At 40.3% G+C, this 21,629-nt stretch overlaps 1 protein-coding gene across 1 annotated transcript; it reads right to left on the bottom strand.

The window, feature by feature from the left end:
* Positions 1-1,252: 1,252 nt before the first annotated feature.
* On the bottom strand, positions 1,253-19,702 carry srms (src-related kinase lacking C-terminal regulatory tyrosine and N-terminal myristylation sites; the record flags this gene model as incomplete). The annotated part of the gene is made up of 8 exons (XM_079272780.1): positions 19,299-19,702; positions 15,919-16,040; positions 11,324-11,490; positions 5,792-5,939; positions 5,223-5,381; positions 3,473-3,654; positions 2,417-2,573; positions 1,253-1,452 (listed from the first exon to the last, which is right to left on the bottom strand). Exons 1-8 carry the CDS (start codon positions 19,676-19,678, stop codon positions 1,253-1,255), a joined length of 1,515 nt encoding a protein of 504 aa, XP_079128906.1. The 5' UTR covers positions 19,679-19,702.
* Between the last annotated feature and the right edge of the window lie 1,927 nt (positions 19,703-21,629).

The following is a 21,629-nucleotide window of genomic DNA, read 5'->3' as shown; positions in this document are numbered from 1 at the left end:
GTAAAAGCCAACGTCAATTAACGAGCTCCACCATGATAGCATGACTTTAACTACACCACCACTAAGATTCCAACTTAATATTTGACTTCACGTTGGCAGCCGCCGCTTTTGAGACACGTAAAAGCTTCAAAATGATGGTATGTACTTATTTATTTCAAGGATATAACCAAAAACCCATTTAAAAAAACACTGACTTTGAGAAACCGTAAGTGCAAAAATGTTAACTAATTTCCCGGTTTGAGGACTCATTTCTGCAGCACTTTGTCTCAACATTGTGGGAAATACGCTCATTCCCTTTACTTTCTTAGGACTCGGATAAAAAGATCAAGACCGCTATATTTGGATTTGTACTCCCATGCCATATGTACAATGAAAGAGTTATTGGTGGCTGTAATCATTCAGAAATAGCTATCCTACCCTTTAATCTGAAAGCTCAGCTGAAGCTGATGGAAGTCTGGGAATTAGTTCAAAATAAGATTATGACTTGATTGTGGCGCTAAATAAAAAGTCACGTGATCAGCAAAATTGTTCATCTGTTGGGAAATGCAAAGGTTTGAACCAGATATCATGGCAAGGATTGGTGAGATATTTCCCTTCAGACAAAAGTGTTGGACGAACTGAGCGATCCACATCAGTGTCCCTAGCGTGGCTAAACACCAAGCCACGCCATACCAAGTAAGTATTGCACATAACCCCAATATTTAGCACTGGCTTGCAGTCAAAAGACAGGTGATTAAAGTCCTGACCTGTGATTTCATAACATTTCTAAGTGTGCACACACAGACATGGCACATACAGAGGTAATAAAATATTATTTATAAAACACAAAAGGGTATAAAATTAAAAACAGTGTGTTCTGTGAATGTGCTGAGGGTTTTAGTGTTCAGATTTATTTTTAGGTCGGAGTGTATTTACACATTTCTGTGGCTACTGTCAGTCTTTCGTTTGTCCGCCTTGCGTTGTTTTAGCCTAAGAAATGAAGCGTTCCGAATTTGTCTTCTCTGATTTGGCAAGCATCTTCTCTATCTTGAACAATTCACTTCAGTTTGTCCGCTTTTGATGCTCTTCTCCCTCGTTGGGACCTTTGTGTTCTTAAGTACATATACCCTGTTGTGGAAGTGCGTTGCACGGGGGAGGAGAATACTCCGTGCTGTTTTTCATCCCCCTCTCCTTCCATATTTGATGTCCATCCTGCTGCCGATGATCAGCTGCAGATAACCTGCTCCCACCGTCCTCTTCTTCGTTGCTCTTTCTACACCTCTATAGTCTTGAAGTATATCCTGGCATATATTGTATCCAACTGGCTGTGCAGGGCATGGAAGGAGGGTCTCTTGGAGGGCTCAGCGGCCCAGCAGTCCATCATGATGCGATAAATATTCTGAGGACAGCGGGTTGGGCAGGGCAGCCGAAACCCAGATGACAGCAGATCCAACACTTCCTTGTTACTTTTTCCTAAAGGGGGAGTGACAAGCATTAGAGATGAAGGAGTTTACTAATTCCGTCACGTTTTATTTTGCAGGCAGGAATATTCCACTGTGCCGATATCCAGTAACCACAGCTATGACAACATCAGGAATCGCTGCAACACCTCATCTTTGAAAGGTAAAGTCAACATGACTCCGCATGTTGAATCAAATATATAATTTAGATTTTAAAAAGGCTAAATAATTGTCACTGTCGTTTTTAATCAAACAAACATGAGGTTTTGTTGGGGACTATTTTCAGCTGCGGATTAATCCACATTTGGTGCTCGAGTGAGTATTTGGGGCATTTGTGGTCATTGTAATAAAGGAACAATGCAACAGTGCATCATTGATGTGTTTTAATGGCAATGGAGCTACTACAAATTAGTCACAAACAAATGCACTATTTCCTTCTTTTAGTGTGATCGCCCAGCAGTTTATAGAATCTTTTTTTTGCCTTAATCGAAATTCTTACAAATTTAGAACAACGTCGTGCTGATCCTTCTCTATATACTTTCCAAATTGTTATCTTCAGCGTATCTGTTCTTACTCTGCTTTTTATGTGATTTGTTGAATATGAGTAAAATACAGAATATCGCCAGCCTGACATTTAAAAAAGGACTAGCTTTTTGGATAACAACAAATATAACTGATTAAAACTGTAATTTTCAAAATACATCATTCTACTGTATTAACTAACATCACATTACAAAAATCTTCACAGTTAAATTACCTAAGAAGCTCAGAAGGGTGTAGCCACACATGGGAAACACCCAGTACCGCCTCGTATTTTAGAACCGTGCGTCCATTGTGTAACTGGTTGTGTAACAGTTGTGCATACATAAAACACTTTCCTAAACAGGTTAAAACACGATAATTAAATTGCTAAAAAGCCCTGTAGTTAATATAGCTCTAATTCTCCATAACAAAGTAGAAAGCAGTCAACACTATACCATCATAAGGCATCTTGCCACGTGACATCATCTCATACAGTAGCACCCCGAATGACCAGACATCGGATTTTACGGAGAACTTCTGGTAAATTGCCGCTTCCGGAGCCGTCCATCTCACTGGGATCTTTGTGTTTCGACTGGCTGTATACACACTGTCCTGTAGAGAAAAACAGTAACGAGTTAACAAAGTATATATACAGTATACACACGCTTTTACTGAAACAGACATTATGAAGCCGTTGCGTTCCTCAGATTCATTACTACATTTCCCTTGAATCCCCAACAGTGTTATTTTAAATGATCCCTTCTACACCAAGCCCCCAGGAAAAGCACCAGGCTTTGAAGCCAATTAGACATCTATAAATCAAGGGCATCAACTGTCGAGTAGGAACACTTAAATATCCCTAATTTAAATCTCTATGTCCTAAAAGTTGTAAAATATACTTATCGCCAAATCTTTTTTCCCCCTTAATTCGTGCTGTCATTGTGTCATGCGAGCAAGCGGTTTGGAGGAGGGGTTAAAGGAAACACTTGTGCGCTTGCTCTATGACATAAAAAGATTCTAGCCACAAAAAACAAGGTAAAAGACCAGACTAGCAGAGACTTTCTTCCTGGAGAATCCATTTATTTACAGTAAATATCTTTGTCTCTCATGTAATGATGTACTCCTGTTTAAATATTACACACACAATCTTTAAGAGACATCTTTTCTGAGCTGATGTAAAATCTTTCCATGTCTCGGAAGCTCTCTCTGAATAAAACATTCTGTTATTATAACACACAAACAAAGTAAATTATGCAAATTTGAGTGGTGCTCCATTATACTGGACAGACGGTTGGAAAATGGAGGCACACATTAAGTTTACATGAGTTTACACTGGAACAACAAGGCACACTATACATATTTAAAGAGAATACGGATGAAGAATTTGTGTTGTTCTAAAATAGGAAAATGGTTCTTGACTGATGCTCAAGAGACAACAAACATAAACCCTGTGCTTCATACTACGAGTTAATTAATGTCGTCTCTCTTTTCAGACATGCAACCTTACTTACCTTAATAATCCGAGCCAGTCCGAAGTCGGCCACCTTGCAGACCAGATCCTCTCCCACCAGGACGTTTCTGGCAGCGAGGTCCCTGTGGACGATGTTTCTGTCCTCCAGGTAGGCCATGCCCTCTGCGATCTGACTGCCCATGTAGATCAGATGAGCTGATGTCAGCACCTGGCCTTCAGCAGCTGAAAACACACACAAACTGTCAGCTAAACTGGTGAAAAGCATGGATTTGTTTCCGATAACCCAAAACAATCAATGAGTTCTGACAGAGGCACTAAAGCAGTATTTAAAAACATTTTACTACTAAACACTTTTTACATCAAACATGACACTAAATCCACGTTTTGGAGTTAGTAAGTTGTATGTACAGTCTCCTTTTTGTATTATCTATTGATCCTGGCTCAAGTTTACAACAGAAGTTGTTCTTCTGCCTCGTAAATCTCTGGCGTTACGACAAGGCAATGTCACCCTCGTCTCCCCAAACAAAACTCAACCAAAATTCATCCATGGTCTGTGTGGGTTTTGATTGTTTGTTTATTGGATTTAATCCAAAGTGGAAGAAGGGAGAAAACTAGTTTTCGTATTTTCGTTTTGTTCTCCACACCTCCAGAGGACTACTTTGCCAGGTGGAGGGCGTGCGACAGCTCCGGGGAAGCGAACCGCCTCCTCTCAGACGAAACAAAAATACCAGTTGCGTTCGCATTTCTGCCACAAATGATGACGGTAGATTTAGATTGTACTGACCCAGTAGCAGAGCATGTGGCTACACATTGCACCTTTTAAAGTACGATATCCCACCCGGTGAGCAGAAATATCTAAAGAATCAAGCGCCACAGTAAAGAGGCATTTGCATTATTTTATGGTATTACATGTCGCATCACATTAAACAGTTTAGGAGCTAGATGTAAGAATCTGCACTGTAAATGAGTGGTGCATGTTTTCCTCTTGTTGTGCAGCGTGAGAGACTAAATCACTCATAAATCTAAATGACAATTGCTGTGCAGATCAGCAAATAGATCAAATTTAAGTACAGTCCTGACATGCTGACACACAGCATGAAAATTAAAAAAAAACTACCCAAGGCAAGTTCTCCTTTTGTTCACGGTCGTTTATGCTTCCGTCACGTCATTAATTTGGCTTTACATTCATAGTCATCTTAACAGCCATGTCTTCTCCACTCATCTTCCCACATTGTCCCCACTGGAACGAGGCACATCAGAGTCAAATCCTTCATTCTGCTCGCCAAGACTCTGTGATTAAAGCCTTTTGTAAAATGTCAGAACAATATTTCTATGCAAGCTGAGCTGCCAGATTATAATTCCATTTGCTTTGGATTTTTAAGGGGGAGCGATTTAACCGTCACTTGGCCTAAATACTGCTCCAGAGGGCTTTCAAAAGTCTGAGTTAAGGGTTGAATTTCTTAAAAAAAGCTAAATTAACTCCCTGTTCTAAACCTCTTTGCATATTAGAGCAACAGTGGAGTCTCAGGAAGCCGTCGTGTGGCATTTAGAAACAGGAAATGAACCACCTTGTTGAGGAATTGATGAACTGATTCACCATCAGATTTGTGTAGAAGCGCTGACATATTTAAAAGATGTCATCTCAACATTTTATCAACTGTATTTTAAATTATGCTTTTATGGAGATAGTTAAATATGCACCAAACATTGTATTGTCTCTTGTACATTTTGTGACTCCGGCTCAGGTTACCTGTGTGCGTGTGTGTGTGTGCGTGCGTGCGTGCACTCACAGGCGAGGTAGGACTTGAGGCTTCCTTTCTTCATGAGTTCGGTCACGATGTAGACCGGCTCTCCTCTGGAGCACATGGCCAACAGCTGGATCAGCTTGGGGTGATGGAGGCTCTTCAACGCCTGAACCTCCTTCACAAACTCGTCCTGCTTTGTATCCTCTGGAGGAGTAGAAACAAAAATGATGAGAAATTGATACTTGATTTGATTATCTTGGTTGTCCTTTTGTTCACGGTCGTTTAAGCTTCTTTCACGTCATTAATTTGGCTTTACATTCATAGCCATCTTAACAACCATGTCTTCTCAACCACATCTTCTCTTCTCCACACATCTTCCCACATTTCTCTGAATTGTCCCCATTTGCACAAATACAATTTAAGAAGCTTTTCTGCTTTAAATAACCTTCACTTCTTTCACTGTGCTTTATGCATAACTTAATCCATCCTTCATTACACTTATCACAGCTTTCTGTCACAATCAGCTTTTTGTAAACCCTTTAAACCCCAGAAATATTTCTAACATGAGCTCCAATCACCTGCTTTATACTCTGAACAGCATCCTGCATTTGTACCTTGTTTCAGCGTCTTTATGGCCACTTTCTTGTTCTCTGTGGTCCACAGAGCCTCCCACACCTCTCCAAAGTTTCCCTCTCCCAGTTTCTTGTGGAGTCTGAACTCCTCTCGAGGTCTCTCCCATGGCTCCATGTCAAACAGCTCCCGCTGCACAGAGACAACAGGGTGAGTCCAAGCTTTAGAGTCCAAACACTTTAAAATAAGTGTGCAGATGATGCCGCAGAGGCACAAACGATTGCAAAACAAATGTGCAACTCAATTGTTGTTACAAATTTTCCAACACAGAAGGATTATGCATTTTAACTTGTTAAACCCGAGCCATCAGCCTGAGTTTAATTCCCTCCTGATGCAGAAAGGTTCTGATGGGATTCAAAAAGTCAGTCTCGAATAAATATTTTCTAATTTAACAATGGAAAAAATGCAATGTGGTCTGAAGGAGGAAGGAACCCAGAGTGTTGGTTGTGTATGACTTATAAAGGACTTGAGCACATGGTGAGGTAGGAGGAGTCACCACTAGGACATCTGGATAACAGTGACCATTCAGTGATTAACCATTGAATAGTCCACTGATTGCATTCAGTCCCTTATCTAAGCTGATAATATCATGCCCCTGATTAAGACACACGCAGTATTACTCAACCTGAGAGGACCCTCACTGACATTCACTAACCTCGTTTATAACTGGGGTTTTATCTCACAAGACAAAAAGGGCCAAAACACTGAGCGGTCCGATAGATAAGTCAGTGGAAATCTGCCACCACAATGGAGATGCAGAGGTGTTGCCATATCAGCAGCATTGTGAAAGGTAAGTGCAAAACAAATGAATGATTGAAAGAATGAAAAAATGAATGAACAATAGGCTTAATAAATGGCAAATGAATTCAAAGATTTTATCACAAATTTATTGTAAGTAACAATCAGGTGATGAACATATTGTTCAAATGATCAAGTGCTTTGATGAACATTAAATGAAATAAAAAAAGATCACTGAAATGATTGGTTAAACACACATGAATAATAAATTAAATGACAAATAGTCATCGTTAACATATAAATAAGACACTCAAATAAATCAACTTGAGTTTATATTAAAGGATACATTCAAATGTTGATCAGGGGATACACAAAGCAACTTGTTTCTTCAGCATTGTTGCTTTAATGTGCACATGTTTACACACATTCTGTTGCCTCGTGTAATGCCTGGTCTACATAGTGCAAAACAAACGGAAATGAAGGACATTTAAATTGAAATAAACAACATTCCGGTTCATTCTGCGGATACATATTTGACTTTATCCAGCAAAAGAGTTTTTTAGTTGTTTTAAAGACCATGCAAATGATATCTATCATTTGTTTCCACGTCATAATAATTATATAAGAAAAGGTTAGGCAGATTGTTTTGTTAATCCGTTAAATTAAAATGTCTCCATTTATAATTCATTGTGCATGACATAACCTCACTAATGGCCTCTAAAGTGACAAATGTAACCACTTGGGCTTTACAGTCAGTTGGGCAGTTCATTGGGCATTTAAACAGCAGGATGAATCTGCTGTTAGAAACTAAAAGCTATCAGAGGAATCAGACTCAATACCACGCTTAATCACTTGTTATTGACCATGTTCCCTGGCTACATAATTACAGAAAACAAGCGCTTGTGCTCCGCCAAGTCAATAAAAAGTGATTGAAAGCATCGTTCGTGACTCTTTTTACTGGTAAAACATTTAACCGATGGCGCATTTAAATCCAAATGTGAGTGTTTCTTTTCTAAAAGCAGATTTATTATTGTGTTTGAAGGACTGATCGATCCACTGGACTGTGTTTGAGTCCAGTGATGCGGCCGAAGGGCAGCTGTGAAAACACTTCAAGAACGCCTTTGTATGAAAAGAAAAGCGAGCCTATTTATAAATGCAATACTTTGGATTCAAAACTGAAAACAAAAATGTTTTGGCAGCCTGGAGGTGTACAACTCTTCATACACTTTAAGTTATGAATAGTTGTGTTTCTTGACAATTGTAGTTTAGAGCTTGATGTATCTCCAGCTCACTGCTCACGGTTTGAAACCCAAACATACATGTGTTTCATTCCAAATAACAAAAGTTAGCTGCTGGAATGATATTTGGGCATTTCATGGTGCTACAACAAATTCAGCGAGTGGACCTTTCAAATGTTCAAACATCTTTCTTGAATCACATCGCCAGGTTCAAGAGTCAATGATGACATGCAATAAAGACAAGATGATGTTTACCGTTTTTAAAATCTATAAAAAGATAATTAAATATTAAAGTAAAGAATATAATTAAAGAAAATGAAAAGTAAAGCAAAACATGTGAAAGTGGTGAGTACATTTTCCACCTGTCTTATTTACTGCCTGTTTGCTTCTCATATCAGACAATACCTACATGCAGTTATGTTGTATGTAGTTTGTGTGTGCTGTTGATGTTGAAAGCATTTGTGTTGATTATGTGTGTTGTATTTGTAAGTGCTCGAGTATGCATATGATGCGTGCGTTTCTGCCTCAGTGTGTCCGTGGCCTCAGACTCACAGCCTCTTCTGGAAGGGAAGAGAGAAGAGGAGGAATCACTGAGTGGGCCAGTAGGAAAATGGATTTTATGTTCAAACACACTATTTTGTCCATGTAGTAAAACCACACTATTGACGTCTTTAATATCTGTAAATGGTCATATTGCCTTATCCAAAAACAACGTTTTGTGTTTCCAATCTGATTCTCTCCAAAATGTAACGAGTGGCTGTTTTGAATCGGTGGTTTCTCAGTCTGGAGTGAAAATGTCGTCTCCCGCCAGGCTCAAACTGATGAGCCATGAATAAAGGATACTCGCTGGGGGTTCAATGTAAGCTGCAGTGCAGAGATAGAGAGTAATTGCAGCGATGCTGCATGATTTTAATTCTCTGGTTAATTACACTCCAAAATATGTTTGCCTCTTATTAATTCGTGCATATAGCGCATGGGACAGCACTTGTTAAATTCCTGCTGCAGAGCAACAATAGAAAGATGAATTCAGGGTCTTTGTTATGGATTCCTACTGCAGAGACAAAATATGCTGATTAAAAACTAGAGCATTTGCTGCCTGAAGTAGACTTTTACCTCTTGAATTATCAGCATCAGTGGGAACTGTTATTCGTCATTATTGGCTGCTGGTTGTCACTGTGAAATACTACAAAAACAGCTCTTTGACTTTAATTGTATCAATAATAAAAGTTATTGAGGAAAATACCTTTCAAATAAATGAAGAAAGTCGTTTGTCGTCCTTTTGTTGTTCGGACCTACAATTAACATATATTCAAACCAGACGGTGAATCACAAAACTAATCAAGTAGAAGACGAGAGTTTATCTTGTGATCCGTCTTCACTCTGGGAGAATAATCAGATCAGTCCAAACAGCTGCAGCGTCCAATCAAATAACTGATGAACAATGAGGGGGCACGTCAGCTGCTAACACACTTCCTGGAAGGCTGCTCTCGTAGATCCTGGCTCATGGCTCCTCAAAGATCCCTCCTCCCTCCTCAGAGCAGAAACAAGAGCTTTCTGACGGCCGTCAGAATGGCGGCGCAAACAACTTCCGTTTCAAGTGAGGAAATGACTTGGGATGTCGACATACTACCCAAGTACTTTTAAATTAATTTTCTCAACACACTATCCTATGACTTTTTTCGACAGTCTATACCAGCGGTATTCAATTAAAATTCACAGAGGTCCAGTTAGAGAGAATTTCCTCACAGCAAAGGTTCCGGAACATCACAGTACCTTGCGCTATGATTTAGTCCCATAGATATTGAATTAGCCGAACAGTTGTATTAATGTCTGTATGTAATCCACAACTGACTGTCATTTAAAATATAGAAAGGGCAGTTAAATAATATATCAACAATATTTATTGTCAGTTTTTAAATTGAGCCGGATGGATTACATACACACACACTCTAATCATCAATAAATTATCTTTTCTTCTTATTTCAAGTAAAATAAGGACTGAATTAAAAAATAAAATACATAAAAGGAAGCTTTTGAAAAAATGTACATCTTAAAAGGACTTCATTTTAGAAAAATGAACTGAACTGACCTGCAACTTTAAATTTAGGTCATTCAGGTGTGAAGTGATGTCACCCAAAAAAGCCACAATATTATATTCTTATCTTCTAAAAAGAGAATTTTTTGTGCAGGGACTTAATCTGTAGTTAGTGAAACCACTTGTTTCAGCTCTAGTCCTCTCTGTTAACATCATGGTTGGGCAGTGACTTCATGTGTTTTAGGATTCTGATAATTTTGAGTAGTTACATTTGCTCAAAAGAATTGTTCTTTGTGACGTAGCGGCGCTTCACATTGCTGCTTGTATTAATCGGCCTCTGCACATATGAGTCACACTGGTTTTGAACTGGGACGAATGAAGCTATACGAGTCTTTCTGGTCTCGCAGTCTACATTCCTGTTTTTGGAGAACACCATGTGAAATACCTTCTCTGACTCACGTAACACTATTTCTCTAACTATTCAGTCTCTCTCCTGTGTGTGTGAATCTCACTCGAGTCGGGAAGTTTATCAGAATACACACATTTGATTGGCTGAGCAGCATCACGTGAGATGATTTGCAACGCATATAATTGGTCGTTGTGTTTCCTGGGCCGCTGAACGAGTGCCGTGAAGGCGGGAAAAGCCACGCCGGTTAAAATAGAAGCGCTCCGTCAAAATAAAATAATTCTTAATCATCTATCGGGTTTAGGTCCAGGGTCCGGATACGTCGTCTGGGTCCGACTCCGGACCTCCGTCTGCCTATTAGTGACCCCTGGTCTATACCATGACATTTATCGATTATTTTTCGACATACTCTACTATGACTATTTTCGACATATATTAATATATATTTACATACTGTATGATGACTTTTTACGCAATACTTTAATTTCTTTTCCTTAAATTATAAAAATAAATTGTATAGTTATGTAAAAAAGAAAACTCACAAAATGTCAAAGTATAGTGTGTCGAACAAAGCCATAGAATTACTTAATAATTGGTGGACGTACAGAAGGAGGTAGTATCATTGGTAATAGTATATGATCATAGTCATAGTCTTACTTGAGACTCATAATAAAGCATGTCATAAAATAATAGGTCATATTGTAAGCATACACACACACAAACATTCACGTATTCACTCTCCATTTAGCTCCGTTTTGTGCCCCGAACAAGTCCTGAGGGAAATGTCTGGCTGCTCAACCTTATTATCCCCCGGGAGAAATGTTTTGCTAAATGTTCCACTATATTAGCCAACTAGTCTGTTCTGTGAAAAAAGCAAGGTTCATAAGAGGACTGGGATTGAACGAAACAGGGATAGTTGTTAGCCACATAACAACAAGACGCTAAGACACTGCCGAGTCTTGTGATAATGGTCTATATAGGTTCATCACTATGAGCCACCCAGAGTGCATTCCATATTACACAGTCATCCCTTTAAGGTTAGGGGCAATTGCTATAACTAATAAGAGTGTGTTTCTGTGAGCATCTCTTTGTGTCCTACCTGCTGGGCGCAGGGCTCCTCCAGCAGCACTCCCAGACTGCGAGGGTTCTTCTGGTAGTAGGAGATCAGCTCTCCCAGTGTAGCGAAGGAGATCTTATCCGAGACAAAGTACGCCCCGATGGTTGAGCGCTGAATCCTGAAGTGGTACACTTTTCCCTCACTTCGTGCTGTAAGAGGAACAAATCTGATTGTTTCACTATCAAACTCAGAATGTATCATTTCAGTCTTTGTCACAACCAGAAAAAGAGTTTTGTTTGCTTGGACGATAACAAGACTTGTGTAAGAGTATGAACAAGAAGATGGTCGTGTTTATATGGTCAAAGGAAAGACAGTAAATCTGACATGAATGTGCGTAATTGTGCCATAAAACCGAACAATTGAATGTGTGGTCTGTTCTGCCTTCACTCTCAGGCACGTATGCACACACAGAGTACTGATGATGCATATTTCAAAAGGACCAGCACAGTGAAAATTGAACATCCAACGTCAGCATTTTCCCCTGGGACCCAAAGGACATTGAAGAGGGGCAGGAGGGGGAGAGAGGGAGGACTGTAGCGGGAGGAAGTGGACGAAGGGGTGAAGAGGAAAAAATGCAGACGCAGAAGATGGTGAAGCCAGAGGGCGAAAAAGAAAAGAATGGAGCAGAGAGAGAGAAATGAGCTGGAAGTGATGCAGAGGAGAGGGAGAAATAACAGAGGCTTTAAAGCAGGCATGGGCAAACTACGGCCCGCGGGCCGGATACGGCCCGTTGGGCCTTTTAATCCGGCCCGTCAGATATTGGTACAAAATGACCCAAACTATGATAAAGACTAGGGCTGGGCAGTATACCGTTTTTTTTATTTCCGGTATGATATGAATTCTTCACACACCATTATACCGGTGCATAGCCAAAACAACTGGTCTGCTTTCAACAGGCAGCTAAATGTATTCTTTACCGCCGTCACCGCTAGTTCTCTTAAATGTATTGAGAGGGAGCTCTAGTCATGGTCATAACTTTATAGCACAACAATTAACAACCCACAACTAACGCTCTTTAACAGAGAAAAACACCACAGCACACAACAGTCTGTGATACATAAACAATTTGTAACACTAATAATTGTACATTTATAAAATTTCACATTAAAGAACAGAACAGAGCGATGCAGGATGAACAAAGACAGACCGGAGATGCACCGATAGAGTTTGACACATATGCACCGCTGACCCAGGGGAATGTAGGTGAAGGAAACGGGAAGAGACGGAAGACACGCCACACAAACAGCTGTTCACCACTCGTCACGATCATGCAGACCACTGATTCTCAACTGGTGGTTCGCCACGGACCGGTTTTCAGTGGGTCGCGGGGCTTTGCTTTATGCAGCTAAGTTATTCACGCTCCTTTCCAGCATTTCCGGCACTTGTTCAGCTGTGCAGGAAAAACACCGACCAATGTGGTGTAAATCACGTCAAGTGATGCAGTTTAACCAATAAAATAAGGGTATTCTGATACGTTTCCTGACACCAGTGAGATGCACCCACACCGTGACACAGGGAGGAGAGACAAGACATGACAGAGCAGAGCTCTGATAATGTTATATATTAAATATTTGTATGATCCCTTCAAAGAATCAAACTGCTAAAAAGACCACAGTCATTAACCTTTACACTAAAAACTCTGTCAAAAATGACTGCTTAAATAAGTAAGTGCATGATAAAATATGCATATATGCAATAAAAAAAATACCGTGTAAGATCCCAGTTAACTGATGAACACCACAGATCTGTTCTGAGACTTGCCACAACCAAACTGACACCAAACGTTGACGCACTGGTTCAAAAGGGTGACCAACAACACTTCCCACTGAAATTAAATGCAAGTTACTTTTTAGGTCATGGCTTTTACTTGTAATTTATATTAGTTCTGAGAATTGCCACAACCAAAACTGATACCAAACATTGACACACTGGTTCAAAAGGGTGACCAACAACACTGTTCCCACTGAAATTAAATGCAAGTTACTTTTTAGGTCATGGCTTTTACTTGTAATTTATATTAGTTCACACAAACACTCCATTCATCTGCTACTGGCTCGGCCCGTCTGTCAAATTTTAAAACTCAATGTGGCCCCCGAGCCAAAAAGTTTGCCCACCCCTGCTTTAAAGTCACAGATCTCAGGAGGTCCACTAGACAATGGACTGTGGGCTCATTCATAAAAGGGTTTGATGACGACAACTGGCTTCCATAAGTAGGTTACTGCGCCTAAAGACAAGACATTAAACTCTCTCATCTACAAAACACTCCAGTTAACACTTTGGTCGGGTTACTAGCTATCCAACTGCCGATTTCAAGCGTCTCCAGGTCTGATCCCCTGTGCCAACAGTACAGCAGAAAGAAGAGTAGTCACGTTTAAAAATTTTGGGATTGACTTGGCACCGAATAATCGGTTCTCGTGACATCCCTTCTACAAACACCTCAAAAGCTCACTCATTAACACAGTTAAGTGAGAGTTAAATACTGCTTCTACATCTTAACAAACGACCAAAACAAAACCACAACATCACGTGTCAATGATATTTGTTGAATCAAGGATCTAGATGAAGGTATAAACTGCAATACCAAACGTCATGTCCAATTCAGTGCCAGTGATTTCTTAATCTTTTCCAATTTCTCTCTTGTTAACATACACAGAAGCATGCACGGACACATCCTTAACTAGATCTACAACACTGGACTATAACAGTGAGCAGAGCAGATGCTGTTATGAGACAGTGTCACATCGTCCAAACACAAAACTGATCAGTCTGTCGCAAAAATGACCAGCTCCCAATCCAAAAATCTAAAGAGATTATTTTATTCCGATTCAACACCAATTGAAGTCGTAGCAGTTTAAAAACTGCAATCAGTGGTTTTTTTGCCACCGTCGACCACCAACATGACTGCCTGAGGGCATGTTGTGTCACCTCCTGCCCTCTCCTCCAGAGAGAGAAAATCGAAGGCAGGGAGATTAAGGTCGACAGTGGCTGGAGGGGGTGATGGATGGACAGGATGGATGAAGAGAAACGGAGAGGAGGGGAAGAAGAAACGCAGCAAGTGACATCAGGATTCCCACCGAAACAAAAGCACTGCAATTTCAGAAAATACATGCAAATACATACACTTTGATGCATTTAGAAAAGAAACCCTGTAACTAATAAATTTGAATTAAATTCAAGAAGAAGCATGCTGCAAATATGGAAAAAATAAAGAATATCTGTTGCTGATCGCTCATCAAAGCTGGTCAAAAATGAGTTTGAGTTAAATTTCTGATTGGGTTTCTATTATTAGAGAAAATAGCTACAGTGTGCGGCAGGAATGAGTCCTAAAACCTGGAAACTAGTCAGCACGTTTGCCTTGCTGTTGTCATCTGATGCTGTTTTTTTCATGGGTTTTTGGTTAGATGCTTGAAATAAGGTCTGTGGTGGGGTTTTTTTCTACGACATAAAATAAGTCAGTTAATATGAATCCATGAATGCTGAAGCTTTTATGAGTCTTAAAAATGCGGCTGCTAGCAAGTGGCTAGATGACACCCTCACTCAAATCTATACACAAAGGTTTTGCTGCTGCAGACTTACTTGGTAACTCAGGATATGTATGGGTCTTGGATACATGTGCTACTCTTTACCATTAAGCAGCTCTCCCGGCCACTGTAACATGGAGTTTCTCGAATATCTTGAATTTCTATATCGTGAAAGTCAGAGGGGCGAATTCACAAAGAAGAGATTGCGGCCACTGATAGTACCATAAATTGTGCACCACTTGCAACCGCTAGCTTCCACGTCTCAAGGTCCCATTCACAGATGATATCACTGCCTGTTAAGTTTTCAGCCGAGTGCAAATTCCACCTTTTTTTGCAGAGGGAAAAGGATAATATTATTGAATTACTCATTTATATAATAACTTTAACTTTCATTCATTTTATTCTCACGTATTTCAGAAATGACATGTAGGGAAGCTTTATTCATTCACTGGAGTGGATCCCACAATAAATGAGTTTGAGCGGACGCCCTTTTTAAATCCGCTTCAGTGACCACCAATTCTCTAAAGACGCCAATAGTTTCACTGTGACTGTGTGCTGATTTTGAGAATTGGACTCATCATTGGGTTCATCTGCATAGAAAGGGTCAGCTTTTGAGCCAAACATTTGCATATTCATTTCTTTAAATATGTGCAGACAGCACAGGAGCACTGAGACACAGCTCGGGGTGCTTTTCACTCTTTTGAGGGAAACACGATTTATTTTTGTCTCATTTGTGCAGGTTTAGTGGCCGCAAAAGCCGTGCAATCCTTTTGTGAATTTGATCCTTAAAGATTAATATTACCTTAATTACAGACTGTTTTTTGTAAATTATCAGAATGTATTATTACAACTGGTTCACTGTATTAGGTTCACAGCAAGATTCAGCTACAAGTTATAATAATAAACAAAACAAGAAGGAATTAAAGTCGGAGCGTGAAGAATAGTTTGACGAAGGACGTATAATAAATATAAAGACAGGATGAGAAACCGAGAAAGATGAAAGAGAAAGAAAATAAGAGGACCGAGGTCACTGCTGTGAATGGATGTGCCACTTACCAGAGACTGTGTACTCATCACTGTGACTCTCACTGATGCGAACCAAGAAGGAGCCATCTTTGTTTTGGGAAGCCAGCAGCAGCTTCTCAGCTTTCACACGGTTTATATTCCCATAGTACCACCTGCAGAGCGGACAGATAACATAGATCGTGGGATAAATGGCTGATCAGACATTTAACACAAAGAAAAACCACAATCATGATTAATGAAAACAGAGAACGATGGGAGTAAATGGACAAATTAATGAAAAGAGGAGTGAACAAAGACAAGCGAATATGTACGTACACACACACACACACACACACACACACACACACACACACACACACACACACACACACACACACACACACACACACACACACACACACACACACACACACACACACACACACACACACACACACACAAACAGCAGCATGTTCAGCCACAATCTGAAGCCCCATTGTGTGCATGATGTCAGCCATTTAACAGAATACACAAGGTTCACATTTGAGGTATCTGTATTTTACAATTCATGCTACAGTGAGAAGATTGGCCATTTCTACATTGTTAATCGTAATGATCGTCATCGGGTCCGATTCCCCGTACCGTGGTATTTTCAGTGTGGTATTAGTACTTTTACTAAAGTAAAGTATCGGAATACTTCCTCCACCACTCTGATATAACATTGAATTCTTTGGAGGGCTTTGTTATTCACAAGCTTTAAGAGCTAAAGTGTCATTGAGTCCTGCCTGCTTGTTCACATACAGAAACGGACCTTTATTTACTTTAAGTTAGCCGGGAGGGCGTGTCGGCTCTGCCTGACATTCAGGTTTCACAGTAACAACATCCTGCTGCTCAAGACACAGCACAGATCGCTGAATAATAGAACCTAGAACTATTGTACTGAAGTGATACATTCAAAATGAAATCAAACGTTTTTTTAAATGTACCAGCACTAGAAGTTTCTATGGGAATATTTACAACAGAGTTACAACAGAAGTATAAATACAGGAGCTGAAACAGTTGTTTCTGCCATTATTCAAGATTTTATTTTATTGCTGTTCTATATCACTTCTAATTTGATATTGTTATTTTTTAAACTCTTGACCTGACAAAAAATTTCATTAACTTGGAGCTTTTCACCATTATCATATTCAGTCAAAATGATTGATAAACCAACTAATCAGCAAATTCATCGATAATGAAAATAATTGTTATGCGCAGTCCTAAAAACTCTATTAAGTTACTAAAAATGAATTTAAGTAGGTCCTAATTACTGTGCATCACAGTAATATCATAAAGCGTCATCACATCCAGACTTTAAAATGACGAATTAAAAGAGTTCTTAAACTGTTACCTGTCCCCACACACACACACACACACACCCTCTGAAAGCATGAAACTCATACGGTAAGGTGCAACTTGACGCATATTCTCCACTACACAGTACAAATGATAAAATTGTTTTTGTTTTTTGGGGTGTGACTCATCTCCTAATGTCACAGTGATGCTGCAGGAGATAATAAATAGCACAGTGAGCTCAGCATGAACTCATAACACTGGTGCTTTGATCTTTTTGGTTGCTCATTCTTAGGCTAAACATAGTTTCTGTCATGGGTTGATGTTCATCATTGGAACAAAGAGTCAAGCTTCAACATTGTCAAAAGGGAACCAGTGATGCTGTTATTGTTTTGAGGCCTGTATCTTCAGTGTTGTGTTTGAGGACAGTGGGACATGTGGGATCAGTGTTCAATCGGCAGCATGAACGCAGACAGAAGTCAACCGAAAGAGGCAGCACTCTGTGCTGAAACATGAAGACTCCCTGCAGGCTGAATGAATAATGGAGGACCTACAGCTGCAGGGCTACTTTTAGCTCCAGTCTGGTTCAACAGCAGCAGAGGTTGTAGTTTCATCTCCAAACATTTGTGTTCAACTTTGCTTTGGACGACAGGGCGATGCCACTAGGCTTCAAGTTCAGTTTTTAAACTTATTAGGCAACAGACGAATACTATGCAACTATTAATCTTATATCCAAAACAGCAAATATTTCCCTGGTTCCACCTTCTCCAATGTGAATATGTTTGGTTCTTAGTCTTCTTTGACAGTAAATTTAAAAAATCTTTGGGTTTCGGACTCTCGGTCCGACAAGAAAAATAAAATGTATTATGTCAATTTGGGGTTTTCGGAAATTGTGATTGATATTGTTTTCTTCTTATTTAAAAAAAAAATCCAATCCCTTAAAATTTATTCTATGTTTATATATTATATACACATAAATACTGTAGTTTCCTGTTTAAGTTTTGACAAATGTGATGATGCGTTTAAAAAGAGCCAACATCAGGCTTAATTTAAACATCACTTTCCTAATTTTGTCAAATAAAATGTTACAAATAAAAACATAGATATAACTAATTGTTATTACAAACATAAATCGTACACCAGCAACTTTGTAAAACATCTTAAAATGTGTGCACATAAAAGACAATCCCAGTCTCCTCCACACAGGGAGGCATACAGCTTATTGATTAAACAATGGTTTTGGATCTGTACTTGGTATCAGCCAATACCTAACGCCAAGGTATCGGACTGAAAAAGTTGGATCTGTATCGCAATACTTTTTTTGTCCAACCAATCAACAGATCAAAACTTAAAGACATTTAACTTAATATCACAAAAGACTAACAAATACCCCCAAAAGATCCACATTTGAGAAGGTGGATACCATTTTTGCTTTTAGAAACTACTTAAATTATTAATAAAATATTTCTATGGATCATTTACTCATCTAACTCAATAACTATTACATTTCAAATGACATAGAAACAGTAAATCAATTAAAAACAAATGAAGACTTCAAAACAGCTGCCAAAAATTAACCATTGTTTCAGCTCTATATTTATATAATTTAAAACTGTAGAAATCGATCAGGAAGCCCTTTACAAGTGACATCAGATCAAATGACATCATTTCAGACTGAGGTTACATTTAGCCATTTTAGTGGTTTTCATTGGTGACTGAACCCGTTTGATATTGTTGTATCAACACAAGAAAGTCTTTGACAGCACAGAAGTCAAACCCCAGGCAGCTCCTATCGCCAGGATGTCAGTGTCATCAGAACGGAAACACGTTTCATGCTGATGTTCTGATACTCTGTCAAATACAGTCAAACCTTCTGTCCCTTTAAACGCCCCCCTGTGTTTTCAAATGTGCCCTGTGAATATATTCTGGCAACATTTGGGGGATTAAGGGATGTTTTGACACATCCTCACTGACTCACAGCATGTGAAACAACAGACTGCACGCCGTGTAATCAGCAGTCGTTTGGGGAATGAAGGATCAGAGAAGAGCTGTGGAGACAAAACAAGAAGAGCAGAGGTTGCATTTTCAGCACTGACTTGTGTTTGGCGAACTCGTCCTGCAGCAGAGCCACGTAGTTCGCCGGGATCAGTCCGGACTCCAGGGACCCGGTCAGCTTCTTGGCCAGCACATACTCCCCCCGCTTCTCGATCACCGACAGCTTGTCCCCCTCCTTCACCGTCAGCTCGTCGTCGCTGCGGGCCTCAAAGTCGAAGAGCGCCGCGTAGAGCTGCACCTGCCGCTTCTTGGGAGACGGGACGCGGATGTCGCCGGACACGGTGCGGATCTCCGCCGCGTGCGCGGCCGGATTGGCTATGACATGGGTGTTGTTGGGGACGTTTGGGTAGCGGACGTCCGGCCATATGCATCCCCAGAGCCGGGTTAAACACGGCATACAGGAGCGACAGCAACTCTCCATCCCGGGACATGAAGGAGCGCGGTGGCGGGGTTATTCCAGGTTTTACCGTGACACCGATCAATACGACGCGGTTCAGACTTCCTCAGTCCGCTGAAAACGGCCTTTTACAGCCCGCAGTGATCAGCCGTACAGTCCTCCGGGTTCCCTCTATTCCCGTGGCTGGGAACATACTGCACCGACAGCAGTGCTTGGGTAGATTAGCCGGAGGAACCGGTTTTTTCTGTTGTGATCATGGATCTGAGCTCCGTGTCTGCGGTGTTCACGGCGGCTGCGGGAATGCGGAAACGGCAATGGAGGTGCATCCAAGACGGCTCGGTTCCCTGCGAGGACTCGGCGGTGTGACCCAATGCGAACCGGGAACGTGAGCATGGAACCCGAGTATATTTTAATCCATTGTAATCTGGTATGAATGGGAAAACCGTTGCAGCAGTTGATGCTCAGGTGGGAAAGAGGAAGGTGAAGGTGAAGCGGCGGAACGGTGCGTAAAAAGTTTGGGTTTGGCGCTCTGCACAGCTCCTACTGCTGACACACCTGCGTTTTGACAGGGGGGAGGGCACTAATGTGTGTGTGGGTGTGTCTGTTTGGCTCGTAGACAGTTTTCCCTGAGGGTCATTTTGGTTGAGTCAACGATGGAGTCTGTGTTTGCTAAACAGTAGTTTCCACCATCATAGTTTGCCAAGTTCCACTCTGTTGTATTATTTATCTTTGTTACAGCGTGAACACAACTCATCTTTTATTTAAATCTTCGTATTGGCCTATATTCACTGTATGTAATAAAAAGTTGATTCTACTTAAAAAGTGTTTATCTTGAACTTGATCTCATCATGCGGGAGAAAATAATTCTGGCTTCCTAAACATCAGGACGTAAACATTCTAAACTAAGCTCAAACCCAAGAGGATCCGGATTCATCCGTTTCCCCATTTACGGCAGATACAAGACTATTTTCAAGACATTTGATAATTTAATGCCTAAAAATTGTACGTCATTTGGGAACAACATGATAGTTCCCAAGGACAACATCATCCTGTAGAGCCGACATCCAATTTGGTATCTAAATGTTCTACAACTGTCTTCATCATTTTGAAACCATAAAACAACAAATATTGATTTACATGATTGTAAATTAAACATATTTTGGTTTGACTGTTGGTCGGACAGCTCGGGCACTTGGGGCTTGTTGTTGGCATTTTCTACTGTTTGACATTTTATAGCCTAAATGATGAATTGAGATCACCTGCAGATTATTCAGCAGTGAAAATAATCATTATCCAAGCCTGTATGATCAGGATCATTAAAACTAAATGACTGTGGAGTCTCAAAGTTATGCAATATTGTAATCTCATCTTCCTCTGTGTCGGCGACAGCCGTGGGAATTATGCTTTCGGGGTTTCCACCGTACGTCAGTCCCATTCTCGTCTTAAACTAATTTCTTCAAATTTGGCACAAACGTCCACCTGCACTCAGGGAGGAGAACCAGAACTGAGAAGAATTTCGTGGTCAAAGGTCACGGAGACTCACCAAACACCTTTTTTTATTGATGAAACACAAACCTAAGAGGAGTACGATTAAATGATGACCTGTACTTAAGGAAGGGACCATTTAACATGAGCTACACTAGTCAATTTAGTCAATCACAGACTTAATGTGGGGTACTTTTTGGAGCAGGTTAATTTTGGGGACACATGCTGTCAGCAGGTTTTCAGTCCAACTGATGACCTCAGGTGATTTTGCATTATGAGTTTTCCCCTTCTTCAAAAGGGCACCAAGGCCTTCCACGATGCTCGGTTGGACACCCGTGCCGTAAATGATGTTACTGACTCTTGGAAGAGAGGTTTAGTTGTGTTGCTCTGAATTGAGCACAGCATTAAAATGTGAGGACCATCAGAGAAAAACGGTAAAAGAGGAGTTCTTTTATTTTGACTCAATCCCACATTCACCTTCCTGCTGCCA

The sequence above is a fragment of the Melanostigma gelatinosum genome, assembly GCF_949748355.1.
Source record: "Melanostigma gelatinosum genome assembly, chromosome: 8".
In the NCBI taxonomy this organism is placed as follows: domain Eukaryota; kingdom Metazoa; phylum Chordata; class Actinopteri; order Perciformes; family Zoarcidae; genus Melanostigma; species Melanostigma gelatinosum.
This window is presented reverse-complemented; position numbering and strand designations above follow the sequence as displayed.